The sequence below is a fragment of the Plutella xylostella genome, chromosome 27, assembly GCF_932276165.1.
Source record: "Plutella xylostella chromosome 27, ilPluXylo3.1, whole genome shotgun sequence".
Lineage (NCBI taxonomy): Eukaryota > Metazoa > Arthropoda > Insecta > Lepidoptera > Plutellidae > Plutella > Plutella xylostella.
In genome coordinates this window covers 1,637,718-1,654,325 of record NC_064007.1, presented here as the reverse complement: position 1 = coordinate 1,654,325, position 16,608 = coordinate 1,637,718, and the positions used below count along the sequence as shown (strand labels likewise).

Genomic DNA, 16,608 nt, shown 5'->3' with positions numbered 1-16,608 from the left:
CCTACTTTAGGTACATTATTTTTGTGTGTATATTTGGGCAGAATGGTCTTTTATTTTTTACTAACTACATAATTGTAGAACTCTACTCTGACTTAATGAATTTACGGCTTTTTTTTAATCATGATATAAAGCTAAGGCTACACAGACATCAGACAAACGCACTTGTAAAACATAACTATTTATTTTTGGCCAGGATTTTTAATTTAAGGTTAACTATAATAATATGACGGCTGTCAAAAGAATCGGGTTATAGTGAAAAGTCAGAGTAGGATCGAGATCCTGTGTGAATCGAGATTCACAGTAGGTATAATAGGTAGTAAATGACAAAGTTTAATATGATTTTGTACGTTTCAGCATTTAAAAAAACTCTTGAACAAAAAACAAAAACTTAAATTAAAAGTACTTATTTTCCTTAATAGTTATTTACAATTATTATAATTACAATAAGTAACATTGTAGCTAACATTTTATTAATAAATTGATAAAAGGTCTTTGCTAGAACATAGTAACTTCATACTTGTGCCCATTTTCAACGGATATACAAATTTAAGAACTCACTTAATTAATGTAACTCACTTAATTAATGTAACTCACTAATTTAATATTATGGTATTATAATATTATCACATACTTAAAACAGAATAGTCTGAGGTCTGGAAATTGTAGTTCACATCACTTTCACTGGCAATGGCTGTAGCATTTGAGCCTGAAACAAAATAATATATTATCTGTAAAATTTTGCTACAGGGTTTTGCAAAAGAGGTACACTAAGCCGAAAGAGGGAGACTCTGGGTGTTATTCTGAACAATGTTTTAAGACTTTGGCAAATTGGTCAAAAAAGTCAATGAGAATTATGGTCTGTCGCTGACTGCCTTGGGCGCTTTATAGCGATGCTTAGACATTAAGACTGATGTCTCTAACTTCTTTATTGTATTTTTAGTGTGTGGTGTTGGACACCGAATAAAGTTTTGTTCATCAATATTTACGTAACAATGGGATTGATTTTTTAATGGTCAGATAAGGGTTATCTAGGGAATAATTCTGATACTGTCGCGACTGAATGTCAGTATTAGACAGTGACAACAATTTTTTTTTTCTTCAGATAGCACTTACATATCTGACCATTGAAAAATCAGCCCTAAATGATACAGTATATACGTACAAGTCTACTCAAAAGCGAGCGTGGTTAGTCGCTATATGCAGGTGGTCTTGAGATGCATGGAGAGCAGCCCCTTAGCCACGAAGCCGCGCCCGCACAGACCACACACGTAGGGCCGCGCGCCGCTGTGGTATCTGTAAGAAAGATTATTGATTAATATTTATTTATTAATTTAACTCTTTATTGTACAAATATTATAAATAATATGTATACAGGGTGCTGTAGTACGCAGATTTCGGTAATGAGAAAAAAAATATTGAGCCAAAAGGGGTAACTAAGCTTTCGGCTAGCTCTTTTTCTTATACATATTTTTTTAATTGACACTAAAGTTCTTTATATCTTAACACTTCTTGAAGCCTGGCCGGTGCCCACGTGTTCAGTGCAAACACAAATGCTTGCACAGTGCGGCCTAGTCTCTATATATACAGGGTGTGCACGTACCGCTCGTGTATGACGAGGGTGGACCGCTGGCTGAATGCCTTGCTGCAGTGTGGCACAGTGCGGCCTAGTCTCTATATATACAGGGTGTGCACGTACCGCTCGTGTATGACGAGGGTGGACCGCTGGCTGAATGCCTTGCTGCAGTGTGGCACAGTGCGGCCTAGTCTCTATATATACAGGGTGTGCACGTACCGCTCGTGTATGACGAGGGTGGACCGCTGGCTGAATGCCTTGCTGCAGTGTGGCACAGTGCGGCCTAGTCTCTATATATACAGGGTGTGCACGTACCGCTCGTGTATGACGAGGGTGGACCGCTGGCTGAATGCCTTGCTGCAGTGTGGCACAGTGCGGCCTAGTCTCTATATATACAGGGTGTGCACGTACCGCTCGTGTATGACGAGGGTGGACCGCTGGCTGAATGCCTTGCTGCAGTGTGGCACAGTGCGGCCTAGTCTCTATATATACAGGGTGTAGCACGTACCGCTCGTGTATGACGAGGGTGGACCGCTGGCTGAATGCCTTGCTGCAGTGTTGACACACGTGTGGCTTCTCGCCGGAGTGAGTTCGTTCGTGGAGCGTCAGGTTGCACTTTTTGACGAAGCCCTTGCCGCAGGTTCTGGGGACAAAAGGGATGTTGTTATAAACAGGGTTTTGGAAGAGTGGTAGAGTAAGGGGGTGACTCAAAGGTCGGTCATGTCGGAATTATAAGTAGCTCAGCGAAGTGGAGTCTGCTCGGAGCCACCACTGAAGTCTTACGGCAAAAGTGGGAACTACTACTACTAAGAGACTACTAAGAGATACGTTTAAGGAAATAGGTATACTAACTGTTCCATGCCAATATATCTATGAAAATATTATGTATGTTCGTAAAAACTTAAATTCATTTAGTAAAGTAGGAGCCACTCACGGTATTGAGACCAGAAACAAAAATAGGTTGCTTTTCCCCACACTCAGACTTTCGAAAACAAACACATCATTCATGGGGAACTGTATACGTTTTTATAATAAATTATCAAATGAAGCAATAAGCCTTACTGAGCAAAAATTTAAGAATTATGTTAAAGCTACATTATGTAGTAAAGCTTACTATAGTATAAATGATTATTTAAACGACAAGAACGCGTGGTCTTGTCCACCTCAGCTAAGGCTATTGAAAAAATGAAATGGATATAGGTACTTAAGTAAAATTGTAGGTACTAGATATAAGTAAAAATTGTAATAGATTATAAGAAACAAGTTGAAAAGATGCTCGAGGAGTTTCTTTCGCCATTTCTTTCCTTCTCAATGACGGGGCCTTTGTGAAATGGTGGTAGATGACTATCGACAAATAATTGTAAAATTTTACGTCGATTAAACCATTTGAATTTGAATTTGAATTTGACTTAATGATATAAAATACATTGCCGCAACGTCGTCGTCATCTATTGTCAGGAGTGTCTGGGTAGAAAAGAATAGTAGATGCATTGTAGTCCTAAAGCAAGTAGGTCATACTTTAGATGTCAAAATTGACCCCAGCCGTTTTCACGTCAAACAGTAACAAACATCCATACTTACAAGCACGGTCGCTTAGCACAGCGAAAAACGGGCATTGCCCTTTTTATATTTATCTCTGTCACACGCGCACAGTAATTTTGACGGCACGCGGCAAAGACTGTGATTAGTTGTAGATGCAAAGGTCAACGTTCGATTTTCTCTGTGCTTGTCGACTGGCCATCACACTCACTTGCAGACATTGGGCTTGTAGCCCGTATGTATCCTTATATGGAACTTCAAGTGTTCCCTTGACGACAGTGCCTTTCCACACACATTGCACAGGTGGTTCTTCTCCCCCGAATGCGCCCTCTGGTGGCGGCGGAGGGAACTACACTAGGCATGTAGGCTAGTGGAGGGTAGTTTAGTTACTATATCTTGCTATCAGCAAATTAAGTAACTAAACGGCTAATTTGATATCTAAACAGCTAATTTAGTAACTAAACGTGAGTTTGGCCAATGATGTAGTAACTAAATTACTCTCCATTTGACTAAATTACTAACCTAGTACGATCAAGGCTCTATAGTAGGTCGTCCTCACACTCAAAAGTATTTTTTTTATGGTTTTTTCTTTGTCTAAACTCGACTTACTTGCAAACGTTCGGTTTATATCCCGTATGTATCCTTATATGGAACTTCAGATGCTCCCTAGAAGACAGTGCCTTTCCACAAACATTGCACAGATGGTTCTTTTCTCCCGAATGCGCCCTCTGGTGGCGGCGGAGAGAGTTGAGGTGCGCGAAGGTGCGGTCACACTCGGCGCAGCGCAGGGCTAAGGGTTCGGCCGAGGCGGCCGGGTGGGCGCGAGCTCGGTGCGAGAGGAGGTATCTGGAAATTACATTAAATTAAATAGTCCGCAGTTATGATTGGATGCGGAAAGCTAAAGATCGCATCCAGTGGCGTGCTTTGGGAGAGGCCTACGTCCAGCAATGGACTGCTATAGGCTAATGATGATGATGATGAAACAGTCCACCAATAAACCACGTGGCGTCGCAATATCGTGCAGGAGGCAGCCGCCCTCGGCATGAGCTGGCAGGAAGTCCAAGGCGTGGCACAGGACCGGTCAGACCGGAAATCTACACTCCGAGCCCTTTGTCCCTGATTAGGGATTCTGATGGTGATGATGATGATGATGGAATTAAACAGGCATGTGACTAGGAAAATACCAGTGACGACTCCTTGTGTCTCAGGCCAAGATCTACTCCGGGTTGCTGAGTAAGTAAGTAAAGGAATCTGGGAATTAGGTTAACAAGTTGAGACCACAAACAATAGGGGTGCCGTCCCTGTACGAAGAAAAAATGCTACAATTGCTACATTATCACCAGAGTTATCATAGTTTGCGTAATTTTATAGAGATTTACAAACAATTATGAAAAATCTTTCGATTATGTGCCATGTTCAGGGTTTTAACAACGGTTTCAATTTATGTAATGTCTATAGAAACGTAAAAAATACAAAGCCAGACACCCTAAAGTATCTTTTACATGCCGATTGCTACCCGACTGCTGGACCAACGACCTTCGACAGCTGGCGGGTAGTGGATGGATGAGGAAGACTGAGGACAGAGTGTTGTGGTGATCATATAATATATGTCCAGCAGTGGACAATTAGGCTGCCTGTCCCCACCAGAGCAGAGAAGGCTAGCGGAGCGGTGTGCGATGCAAAAATCGACCAATTAATTTGCATGAGCAGAGTTTTTACGCAATTTCATTAGTAAATTTTTACCTTGCACACAGCTCCACTCTGGTGGACAGGCATCCTTAGGGACTGATGATGATGATGATGGTGGACACTGACCTCATATAGAAGAACCCCTCGGGACACTGGTCGCACAGGAAGCGCTTGTTCCTCTGTGTCTCCGAGTCCGCCTCTTCATCATGACTGACGCCTGCAATTTATAGAAAATGATTAATATTTATAATATTACTAGAGTATAATTTTATGACTACTATCGCTTGGAGGATTTCAGTCATGAGACTATAGCCGCCTCATTGCCAGGTCAGCTTGCAGATGTAATAATAGTATAACTTTAGTTTATTGATCAATCATTAACAAAGTCATTATTTTCTTATGAAACAAGGATCTAAATCACTATGAGTATTGTCATATTGTGGCAATAACCATGGTCTGTTATCATCATTCATCATATATTTGTATGAAACTACCTTTTCCTTACTCTTCAGTTGGTCTACATAACTTTTTCTTGGTCTTCATTTCTTTTCCTTGCAGTGGCAATCATCCATTAACCCAACAGTCCACTCACCATGCTTCAGTATAGCGTTGGCGTCGCGGAAGGCCCGCTTGTCGATTTACGTAACTTGACTAATGAGCTAAATGTACATATTTTTATCGCCATCTGTTACAGCACTGACCCCCTAGCATGAATTTTCATCGTGAACGTGAAGGGGTCTGATGGGCTCCAACTGCTATTCTATAATTCATTCATGCGCCCCCACTTCAGCCACCATAAACTTGACATTCTCAACAACACTTGGGGCCCCTTGCACCAACAAATTAAATCTAGATTTAGTGTCAAATGTCGATTTAAGAAACGTCAGTCCATATAAAATTTGACACTAAATCGAGATTTAACACTAAATCTAGATTTAATATGTTTCTGCAAGTGGCCCTTAGCATGTTTAGGGCCCGTTGTACAAACATATTAAATCTAGATTTAGTGTCAAATCTCGATTTAAGGAACGTCAATCCATAAAAATTTATGGATTAAATCGAGATTTAACACTAAATTTATGTTTCTGCAAGTGGCCCTTAAGCGTTTATACAGGGTGTAGTCCACTCACCATGCTTCAGTATAGCATTAGCGTCGCGGAAGGCCCGCTCGCAGCGCGCGCAGCGGTAGGGGCGCTTGTCGCGCTCCCAGTGCCGCTGCCAGTGCGCCGCCCACAGCTCTGGCTCCACCACCTGGGAAATATTTATTTATTTATAAACACTTTATTGTATACTTAAAAAACACAGTTACAAAAATGGGACTTAAAAATAGTGTATTCCTCAGTGTACAAGGTGCCAAAAGTATGGTCATACAAAAAATAATTGTAAGAGGCCATACAAATGTGTAAAATGTGCCGAGGATCATAAAACTACAGAATGCACAAAGAGTAACAACACCCCTGCCAAGTGCACCTTATGTGAAGGCGAACACCCGGCCAATTATAAGGGATGCAATGTGTATGTTGAAATGATGAATAGGAAAACCAAACGTAACACTTTGAAGCATACAGCGGACAAAGTAAAGGAAACTGTATCTAGAAGCAGCGTACCTGTCTCCATGGAACAAAACAAGAACACAACTGCTATGTCCTACAGAGATGCTACGATAAACAAACCTGTTTAAGAAACAAATCCACTATCATCATCATCATCACCAGCTGTTGATTCAACCAGACCGCAGCCAAACATCCAAATACATCAAAACCATGATGATGGCAACAATATCTACTCAATACTAATGAATAATAATTTAAGGTTTACACAAATTCTACTCGTATGTGACAGTACAAATATACCTAAGCAGGAACTGTTCTTTTTTGATGTTGGTGCGGTGACAAAGTAATCTAAAGAAATATGGCACCAACTTCAAAAAAGAACAGTTCCTGCTTAGGTATATTTGTACTGTCACATACGAGTAGAATTTGTGTAAACCTTAAATTATTTCTTACATTTTAGTGGTTTTTTGAAGTCGGTTTTTTAACTTTTTTAATTATTATTTTATTTTATAGTTTTTAGTTTATTTGCAAATAATTTTCAATCAAAAGTAAGGTGCAAATGATACCAAAAAGTCCTACTAATCAATACGAATCATTCAAGCCTAAACACGAAGTATAGTTGCTATATACCGTTGAGGAGTTCCCCTGACTGCCTTCCGTTTCCATCATCAGATCAGCTCAAGGTCACCATCATATTTTTTTGTTATAAGAACTATATTTACGTTCTTAATTTCATTAGAATCGGTTAATATGTGCCCAAAATGGAAATTCATACCCTGTTTTTACCCCTTTACCCACCCTTGGGGGTGAGATAAAATTCTGAAAAAAAAATGGGACCACCTGGAAGCTCAACCCAATACAACAAAAAAAGAATTTTCAAAATCGGTTCATAAACCAGAAACCAAGGAGATGATGTTCACTGGACCATCACCCAAAAAAACGAGGGATAATGAACATACAATCTGATGAAGACAGAATGTCGATGGCAGATGAGAAAGAGGACAAAAAAAAAAATAGCCAACAGCGGCACACGAGAGAAGCTTGCAGTTACGTTGACAGAACACAGTCAGGAGAGGTGTTAAGACATTAAGCCAGGGTATAGAAAGCCAAAGTAAAGGACACATTCTATACAACTCTTGTTTTTGGACTTTTGGAAATTAGTGAAAAAAAACCGAATAGTCGACACTACTGTTTTGAATCATAATTATTGAATTACCTTGTTACACCTAGTGCACTTGGGAGGTCCGTCCTCGGGTATGGGTGGCGGCGGCGGAGGCCCCAGCTCTAGATCCGTGTCATCTGCATGACACCTGGAATGTTTACAAATCTTTGCTGTGAAAAAATTTCATTTTCAGTGTACTATGTTTATCAGAAGAACTTTTCCATGTTAGGCACCACATTTTAGACAGTATTGAAAGTAGACAGCTAATATGCTCTTCCTCATTTTCAGGACAGAGGTCATGTGATTAAAAACCATCAATTAGGCACCATGTCAACACAAGCCCTGGTTGTTTTTCCAAAAACCCTGCATATCTAAAAAAGATTCTCTTATTGTCAAAAAAATATGCAATAATAAGGTGGAATTTCTATTATTTAGTTTAAAAATGTTACAATGATAACAACAAACCTATAGTGCTCAAGCATCTGTTGTTTATTAAAACACTTCATGAAGCACATACAGCAGTTGAAAGTCTTTGGCTCCTGCTTCACTTTCTTAGAAAGATCTGGGAACATGTCTAAATCTTCAAGACCGTCAGAATCTTCTTCTTTCTTCACCTCCGGCAGTTTTACTTCTTCAGACTTATTCACCACACCTATAGTTGTACCGACAGGCAGAGCCTTCACGAGCATCTCCCATTCGTTTGATGCCTTATTTTTTCTTTTCTTTGTTTTTGTATTTACATCACCGTTTGTCAAGGAGGTCTTGCCTTTTTTATGCTTCCGTTTCCTTTTCTGCATTTTTAGTGTTTCCAGTGACATGTTATCATCACTGTCATCAGACGGTCTGTGCGGAGAGAAGTGGTTGGGGCTGCTTTCCGGTTTGACTTCTAGTACGTAGTCTTCTTCCTCTGGCTCCTCTTTGATTTTTACTGCCAAGTCCTTAAAGTCAGATTTGTTTTGTGTTGAGTCTAATTGTGAAAGATACGGATCCTTCAGTGGTTCCGGACACAGTTCGGTCTGCGTGCCCTGGTCACAGTGAGTGATGGTGCTGAGAGGGAACAGGAGGGATGTGTCCGGAGGTGGCGACAGGCAGTGCTTTACAGGGGGCACTCCGTTGCTGTCCTCCACTAAACCTGGCAATATTGTAGCAGCTTGCAATCTGAAATTTTTCATGTTTTCAAATAAGATTAAGTATAGATTAACCTTTCATTCAGGATAGAAATAAGTAAACAACTAAATTTATTCAATAGTTAGCTGGTAGGAACAAAACTTACCTGTTCTGAACTTCTATAGCTTCGTTGCAAAACTGATAAAGATCATTCACTTTACAGCTGCATTTGTCACAGATCTTCTGCGGCAGACGATCATCCTTCAATACCTGCATATATTAACGTAAGTATTAGCGGATCAGCATAGAAAACTTGTGTGTATTGTAACAAAAATAATACTGCTCTCACCTTGATCGGCATATAAAGAGACATCTTCAAGTGCAATGCTGTCTCCTCATCAAATATGTAATTCTTCACAAAACCAGACGAGCAACACAGTCGGCATATTTCGTCCATTGTTTACTAGATCATAAATTTATATTTTAATAAATCTACGAACGGCGTTATTCGTCCTGCCTGGCGCAATGACAGACCGCAGCCATTTTACACACAGATTAGTTACGTCAGTTGATAGAAGTTTAGTATAATCTGTCTGCAGTGAGGCTGTTATTATTCTAAGTCTGTGTAGTTCAAAAATAGTAATAAATGCAGTCCAAATTGTAAGAAAAAATTCATTCTTTATACATTTAATATTAAATTGAAACATTAAATATATAGCTTAAAAAGAGGAGGATGATAGGTTTTGTCTCTTTATTTTTAAAAGTATAAATTGTACATTTCTTTGTATAGAAGTACTACGTTAGGAAGAGCAGTTTTAATATTTTAGAAAAAGATCATAAGGTACATCATATTATTATGACCGTGATTATTCAAAAAACTCAAACTTTACTACTTATATGCAAGCTGTAGCTGTATAAATACAAGGCATATAAATTTAAATCTTTATGAAAAAGCATGTTTGAGATTGCGTTGTTTATTGCGTTATTTGGACTGCGCTAAAATATTGACTTTCATTTTTAATGTTGCCAGCTTTTGAACTCTTTTAAACATTATTCAGGAAGACCTAAAATATATATAAAATTCTCTATAAATAGTTGACATAGAAAGTGGACTGGAGGATACTGGAGATGGAGAGGGGTGGTGGCGGCACTGCGCCAAACTTTTGATTAATGAATACGATGTAAAGTTAACTTTACTTTCGCTAAACCTGAATTATTGAACACATTGCAAACTTTTCACAATCGGTGTTCGTAAAATACTTGTTGCATTTCTTGCCCGTCATTTATGAGAATAGGTATGGCTGAAATTTTATAAATATAAATACTATTACGACTACTACGATTGCGACTTTTCAACTTGGAATCGTTTTGGGCACTTCAAAATAGGTCACATAATTTTATCAGGTCTAAAACTATATTATCCATTATAGTTAGCTACTATACAATATCGAATGCATGGGCTTTAAAGTACTAATTTGTTCCCTATTAATAACGTTGGTGTGAATCCAGTCAGCGGGCAGGTAATTATTATTGTTTAATATAGAGCATGTCAGAGTCCAACATAGTGTTACTTCCTAAAGCGAACTGTTTTCGCGCGATAGCTTGCGATAAAGACGTTGACTACCACTTATCTTTATCTTTATCGTGCGCCTTCAACAAATAAAGTGTATACGAGATAAGGCCAAGGTATGTAGGTACTGCAAGAACTGATGCGTAACTCAACCGATTATAAAAAGGCCCCTTTTACCGTAGCCGTAGGGTAAGTCTTAAATAGGTACCTACTACCTAGCGTTACATATTTAGCATCCCTTCAACTGAAGTTGAAAAATGCATCTGCTCAAGAATAAGTACTTGTCTTATACCACGATAGTCTGTTCCTACTTGAGGACTCATCTATCTAAACCGATTTTTGGTAGATAGTTACTTATATTTCATTGATAGATTACCTAATTTCTCATTTATTATTCATCACAGATATCGTCAATAAAATTCGCTGCAGTGACTTATGCTCCAGCATATTTTCAACTTATAAGTACTTTAAAAAATGCACTAAAAATATAAATAATGTATGTTATACCTATCAATCTCCCTTTGTATGAAAGAGATCGTTTTACTTATTCAATTTAATGTTATCCTATAATAGAATAAAATTAAATATTGAAGAACTTATATTATACCAACCTAAAGTAATAAATAAAGAGTAATTTTCAATCAAATTGCCTCAAATTATATTGATGGTACCTACTTATCGATATCCATCTAACACCACCATACCTATATAGCTAATGAAAATTTGAGTGTGAGAAAGCTCACAAATGTTGCTTGTATTGTATGTACCTATTTGGAAAAGCACTGTTCTTAATCATATTATTATAGAAGGCATAGCGATTTTATACCTTACTATAAACATCATCAGCAAATAGTAGTTATTGTTTAATTTAATATAGGTATTTGTTCTTTGCTGCCCTAAGTCTTTCCCAAGGAAGTGGACAGTATTCAGTGCTATAACTTAGTTAGGTACCCATCTTATATTGTCGGAATAGAGTGTTGAACTGCAAAGTTGGTCTATTCGCTCGTCTCAAGTAAAGAATACGGTTTGTAAATTTTATAATAATATATCGCACATGACAATCCGAACCGTCATATTTTGCAAAATCGCAAAAAAAAAAAAAAAATTTTGCATTCTACTGATCATTCTCTACAATCTGGTAAAACAGTCATATCTGTAGCTTATTTCTGGGCCGAGATAAATATTAATATATATTATTATGTATCATGGGTACCACAGCTTAGCTATCAGTTATACTGATGATCGATAATTGAGAGACTTCTAAGACTTTCCAGAGGCTTCTTTCTGATGGGTTGGTATTCCTAGACCATTTTGTCACCGTGGTGGAAGGATAGCCACTAAGAATAGTGTTCTTTCGACATTGGAATAGTGTCAATCATTGACTGCCCATACCCCATACTGTCTACAGTTAGTTGATATGTCACTGGGGAAGGAATTTACTTTCGTGCACCCCAATTAATTAATTAATGATATGGGATCGCACTTGATCGGAGCATCTGTGTTAACGATTGACAAGTTTTATTGTATGAAATATAAGTGAATTTATTTAAAAAAGTAAAAAGGTAGGTATCATTTTATAATATTTCACTTACACTTTGTGTGAAAACTTATCAGGAACCTGTCCTAAAGATAAGTAAAAAGTAGGCTCAGGTGTGGCTGCTATCATTATTGATATGGCCCGCATAGCTTGGTAAACCCAGTAGGTACAAGTAACCTATCTTTAACACGAGCTTCATATCGACCTAATAAATTAGGAGGACATCAGTTTTACCACATCTTATTAAATCAGTTTTTTTGTTGTAATTATATAATTGAAACTTGAAAGTCAGTAGTTAACTACAGTAATTAGGACTCATCTCTCATCTCTAACTTGACTATTGCGTGTGCGTTTGCGCAATATGACGCGACGACGACGGCAGCGGCGCGGCTACGCATTGCTTAATAAGTTACTTCATACATCGAAACTTCTCTTCTAGGGATATTGAACCACTTGCACACCCATGTACATGACCTTGAAAGAATTAATTGGAACAGGAAATCGATATGACAAAGTTGGTACCGGAGGTTAAAGTTCGCAAATCGAACAAGATGAAGCCACACATGCTCACTTCACGCCACTGAACTCTGACTTAACTTTAACCCACATAACAAAGTTCAATGTAAACACAATACGGCAGAAGTTTCCGAAGTTCTCAGTTCACGGCCGCACGGCGACCCATCGCGGGTGCTGCGGGGGATGCGGGGTGCGCGGGGGTGGTGGAGGAGGCAGTGGGTGGAGACGGGAGGCACCCCTCGCCCCGCGCAGCCCCCGCGTGCCCCCGCGACACACCCGCGGCTCACTAACTTTACCAGCTATTGCTAAAGTTCTCCACCCGCAAGGGTTTGCTTTCACTCTTGCCAACTAAACGGATCATTATTACACTGAAAAGATCAGCTGAAGCTGCTCCAATACTTAGACAATGTTTTGTTTATAATATAGAATGTATCTTGTAAGCAGGTAAAAGGTACCCAAATATGACATGGATCTGCGAACCTTATTTTTTTATTATCAATAGGTACTTAGGTAAATGTAGTCTATATCACAAAACCCTTTCTAATGTCCTTTATTAATGTGGTTTAATACTGTTATTTATTCTAAGATTCTCTCCGAATGCCCTTTTTAAGACAAAGTTGATATTAAGGATAGAGTTTTTATAGTAGATAGATACCTATAGAATTGAAGACCATTAGGAATATTAAATTTATCTAGGTTGATATTTTTATATGCTTTACTTACTTATCTATATATAATAGGTATTTTTAGATCGTGGTGGTATTCAATTTCAATAATCAGCGTAGCATAGGCCTCTTGTTTTAATCGTTAACTATTATTATACGTAATATGTACATGTTATATCGTAAGGGTTTAAATCGGCTAAGTGATAATAATTAAATAGTTATAAGTCTTTCTTTTTGTATGGTTAAAATCGGGGGCAATCTCGGATAATCTATTGCTTAATACCTACATCGAATACTCACCGATGATACGATACCTATAAGCTATAATTGTTTCATGATATAAATATACTTAAGTACCTTTATAGGCATGTATACCAGGGGACGGTAGTCCAGTGTAGGTAATGACGGATTATGGAGCCAATTTAAAACCCAGCCAGCAAAAGTAGTTCACGTGTTTGATCACAATCCAAAACTTCTAGCCAAATGAGAAACTAGTCCTCTAGTAAAAGGAACAATATTGAAGCGATCCCAAGATTCCTAAGTCATTGTCATTTAAATAGACTTAACTCCCCAAGGGGAAGCATGAGTTTGATGTTACCTATGTTTGCAATATCAAGATATTGCAAAAACATACCTATTTTATGTAATAATTTTAATGTATAAAAGTAAGTATACCTATACATGCTTATGATAGTACACCTGTACTGGTATCAAAGCGTCCCAGAAACTGCTCGCACCTTGTGTCTTATCTAATGACACCGTTTGATATGTTCTTGCCTGCTAGTACCTTATCTATAATGTCGAAATATTTCCACGTATCAAAATATCCTACTATTTCACGAAGCCTTATCGTTTTTTGGAGTAAAAAAGATTCTTATATTTTGATAAATTAAACGAAAAATTTAACGTTTGAAAGAGAGCGTTGGGTTCCAAAATAATAATAATAGAATTTTATTGCAATAACAACTCAATTTTAGTAATACGTAGTAGGTACGTAGAAGTAGGAAAAGAACTCTTATTTCATTGTAACTGTCAGGATAACTTTAAAAAGTGTGTAATGTATGATTGTGAGATTATAACGTAATAAAGGTGTATCTCTAGTGTCAACAGCGAGCAGTCATTGTGAGATTGTGACGGGGCCGGCGTGGCAGATAGTGGGCTACAGACGCGAGTCCGGGACACAGGTCCTGCTAGTCTCCGGTATGTCACACCAGGGCTTTAGTCACTCGTTATCAAACTTATCAACCTACTATCGGTGCCTACTTATCATCGATAGACCGGTGATTGGTCGCGTGAAGTGTTTGCGATATCGACGGGGACCAATCGATTCCCTGATCCACAAAATCTTATCAGAGTTGCCGTGGACATTCACTCCTCGTGTCGATTCCCTGATATGATATTAGAGATATAATCGAAACTATAAATATGGGACCATCGATCGATCGGGTCTCTATCGGAGTGTGAGTCGTGATTAGAATAGACTGTGGCCTTCTGGTGATTGTGGATCCTGTTCAGGAGTAGCTGGTAAAATTGTACAGTGATGTGGTATTGGTGGTATCTTATCAGACTTTTTTGATGATGCAGGTTAAATACGTAGTAACAAAGCTTCCTAGTTAATTAAGCTATTTTGTAGAGTGATTATTACAATTTTAATTTATCAAAAAGTAGATATTTCATTCAATTTGTGCATATTCGTACATGGACAAGAGAATAGTCTGCTTTACTTTTGTGTGGTAATAATAACGTAATTTTTACAGCTGAATAAAATCGTTCAACATTATTACATAATGACATATGGTAGCTTTGTTTCACACACATGTGTTCAATTCCATGTGAGGCGCAGGCTTGACTTCATCTAATTATCCTCCTGTTACTAATTTTAATACTACAAAATACATTCATAAAACAGCCATGTCGAATAGCTGACGTGATAGGGAAAAAGCGGTGCTCTTATCAGAGAGCGTTAGCCGCACCTTTTTGAGCGGTGATAGCGCGCCCCGCGGTGCCGTATCGGGCGCACTTCGATTGTCACACTGAACAAACACGCGCCAGTTATAATTCATATCGTATAATATTACTGTCTTTTACAGAGAGCTGTGGAGGCGACGACACGCAAGGCTCCACGTCTGAGTTGGACAGGGGATCTAGACAGTTCGCAGCATACTTCTGCCAGATCTAACTTTCCAGCTCACGCGTGGAGCCAACCCACGGACGCGCCACGCCACCATCGCCAGACGACAACCACCGCCAATCAACACACGCCATCATCGCTCACGTGACGCTACTTCATCTAGACGCATGAAGGGTTAAGTGGAGGTGTGATCTCTTCACTTTTTTACATTAAAGTGAGATTCAACTCCTCCAACTTAATCCGGATTCGCACATTCGTCGAAAATTGGAACATTGGAGCCATCGTCAGCGTTTTTATTAACAACTTGTATGACTTATTATAATGTTGTATGCCTGTATTTTTTTATGAAATAAAAATATTTAATTTCATTTGTTATTTTTTATTTAACATGCTTTTTATATGCTTTATAATATTTGTATATTTGATATCTCAGTAGTTAATGCAGGTAAGGATGAAGAATAGAGTTATTGATGATAATGATAAATCATTTAAATAATAAAATAATACACCTTTAGGTAAGGAAAAGAAAACACAATACATTGCAATGCAATGAGAAGGAAAAGTCTAGTCATTTATTTGAAAAGCATTGCAGTCTTAAATTAAATGTTGGCGCCACTGTCGCTACTATCGCGCATGCGAGTATTCAGGAAGACCCAAAGTAGTACGAACCAGTGTGAAGTGCATCACAAATCACAAGAAAAAAAATCACAGCACCCAAAACAAAAAATGGGCAAAAAAATGTTGGTAACACCGGTGCGCTAAAAAAGCTTGCAAACTTCACGCACCTAACCTGCGCTGGACATCGACTCGGGTATCTCTAAACTCTGGGAAAATGTATATTGATTTTTCAAAGAAAAGTCAACCGATGTAACAAAACACCGTTCGTGGAGTGTTTATACGCGTATAGAAGTGACGGTGTGGACGCGGTGCGTGGTCGTGATGTCGCGACGGTGCCTTTCGTCGCGCCCCGAGTGAGATCGAAGTGAGAGCGCGTCTCTCGTGTGGGCCGCCAGGCCAGCCTGGGGCCGCGATGGACGCTGCCGGCGAGCCGCTGCGCCAGGCCCTGCCGTGAGTATCCGCCCGCCCCGCCGCCCTGTGCCGTGCTCCACCAGCGCTGCCTACGTCGCGGATTATTTTGGTCCGCGGCCGCGTTGAGCCAGTCCGAGGTTGCGAAACGTCCCGTCCGCGCTCGATTCTCTTGCCCCGTGCTCCGTCGACATTCTCTCGGCCGTGTGGTGTCACGGCCTCCGTCGCGTTACGCCATTACGAAACGGTCGCATCCGAGGACACGGCGACGTCGTCAGGCAGGGCGCCGCGCCCGATGCTATCAGCTCGGCGGAGCGTGACGCCGCGCCAGCGCCCGCGCCCCGACCCAAGAGGGTAAACATCGTAAATCACGCTGTGTTTACAGTTTTTGTTGGAGCGTCCGTCGCTCGCGCTCGCCCCGCGGACAAAGGGCGCGGGGAGCTCGGCCCTCGTCCTTGAGTGCGGCGCTCACGATCCGCCCGACTGAGTTATGGCTAGTGCATATACTGCACTGCACACTACACGACACACGTATAGCTA

At 39.6% G+C, this 16,608-nt stretch overlaps 2 protein-coding genes across 12 annotated transcripts in view; one reads left to right on the top strand and one right to left on the bottom strand.

The window, feature by feature from the left end:
- Positions 1 to 259: 259 nt before the first annotated feature.
- Positions 260 to 9,181, bottom strand: LOC105387422 (histone-lysine N-methyltransferase PRDM9). The gene is made up of 10 exons (XM_048630939.1): positions 8,973 to 9,181; positions 8,790 to 8,893; positions 7,982 to 8,674; positions 7,571 to 7,664; positions 5,932 to 6,052; positions 4,928 to 5,018; positions 3,722 to 3,958; positions 2,082 to 2,216; positions 1,163 to 1,293; positions 260 to 706 (listed from the first exon to the last, which is right to left on the bottom strand). Exons 1-9 carry the CDS (start codon positions 9,078 to 9,080, stop codon positions 1,194 to 1,196), a joined length of 1,683 nt encoding a protein of 560 aa, XP_048486896.1. The 5' UTR covers positions 9,081 to 9,181; the 3' UTR covers positions 260 to 706; positions 1,163 to 1,193.
- Positions 9,182 to 14,041: 4,860 nt separating this feature from the next.
- LOC105390882 (trithorax group protein osa) overlaps positions 14,042 to 16,608 on the top strand; it is a 51,373-nt gene continuing 48,806 nt past the window's right edge. For 4 of the 11 annotated variants that reach the window (XM_048631073.1, XM_048631072.1, XM_048631064.1 and 1 more), the window contains exon 1: positions 14,149 to 16,110. In XM_048631073.1, the coding sequence (XP_048487030.1) occupies positions 16,073 to 16,110 (38 nt within the window). In that variant the 5' untranslated portion in view covers positions 14,149 to 16,072. Of the gene's footprint in view, positions 14,112 to 14,146; positions 16,111 to 16,608 lie in introns of those variants that run through there. The other 7 variants (XM_048631065.1, XM_048631074.1, XM_048631070.1 and 4 more) reach the window with 6 other exon arrangements.

Bases quoted from the DNA above. Each gene is read 5' to 3' on its own strand.
- LOC105387422 (XM_048630939.1), bottom strand. From the start codon at position 9,080: ATGGACGAAATATGCCGACTGTGTTGCTCGTCTGGTTTTGTGAAGAAT. The intron at 6,053-7,570 runs GTAATTCAATAA...AATATTTCCCAG, and splicing joins AGTGCACTAGGTGTAACAAG to GTGGTGGAGCCAGAGCTGTG. The intron at 2,217-3,721 runs GTAAGTCGAGTT...TTTTGTCCCCAG, and splicing joins TATAAACCGAACGTTTGCAA to AACCTGCGGCAAGGGCTTCG.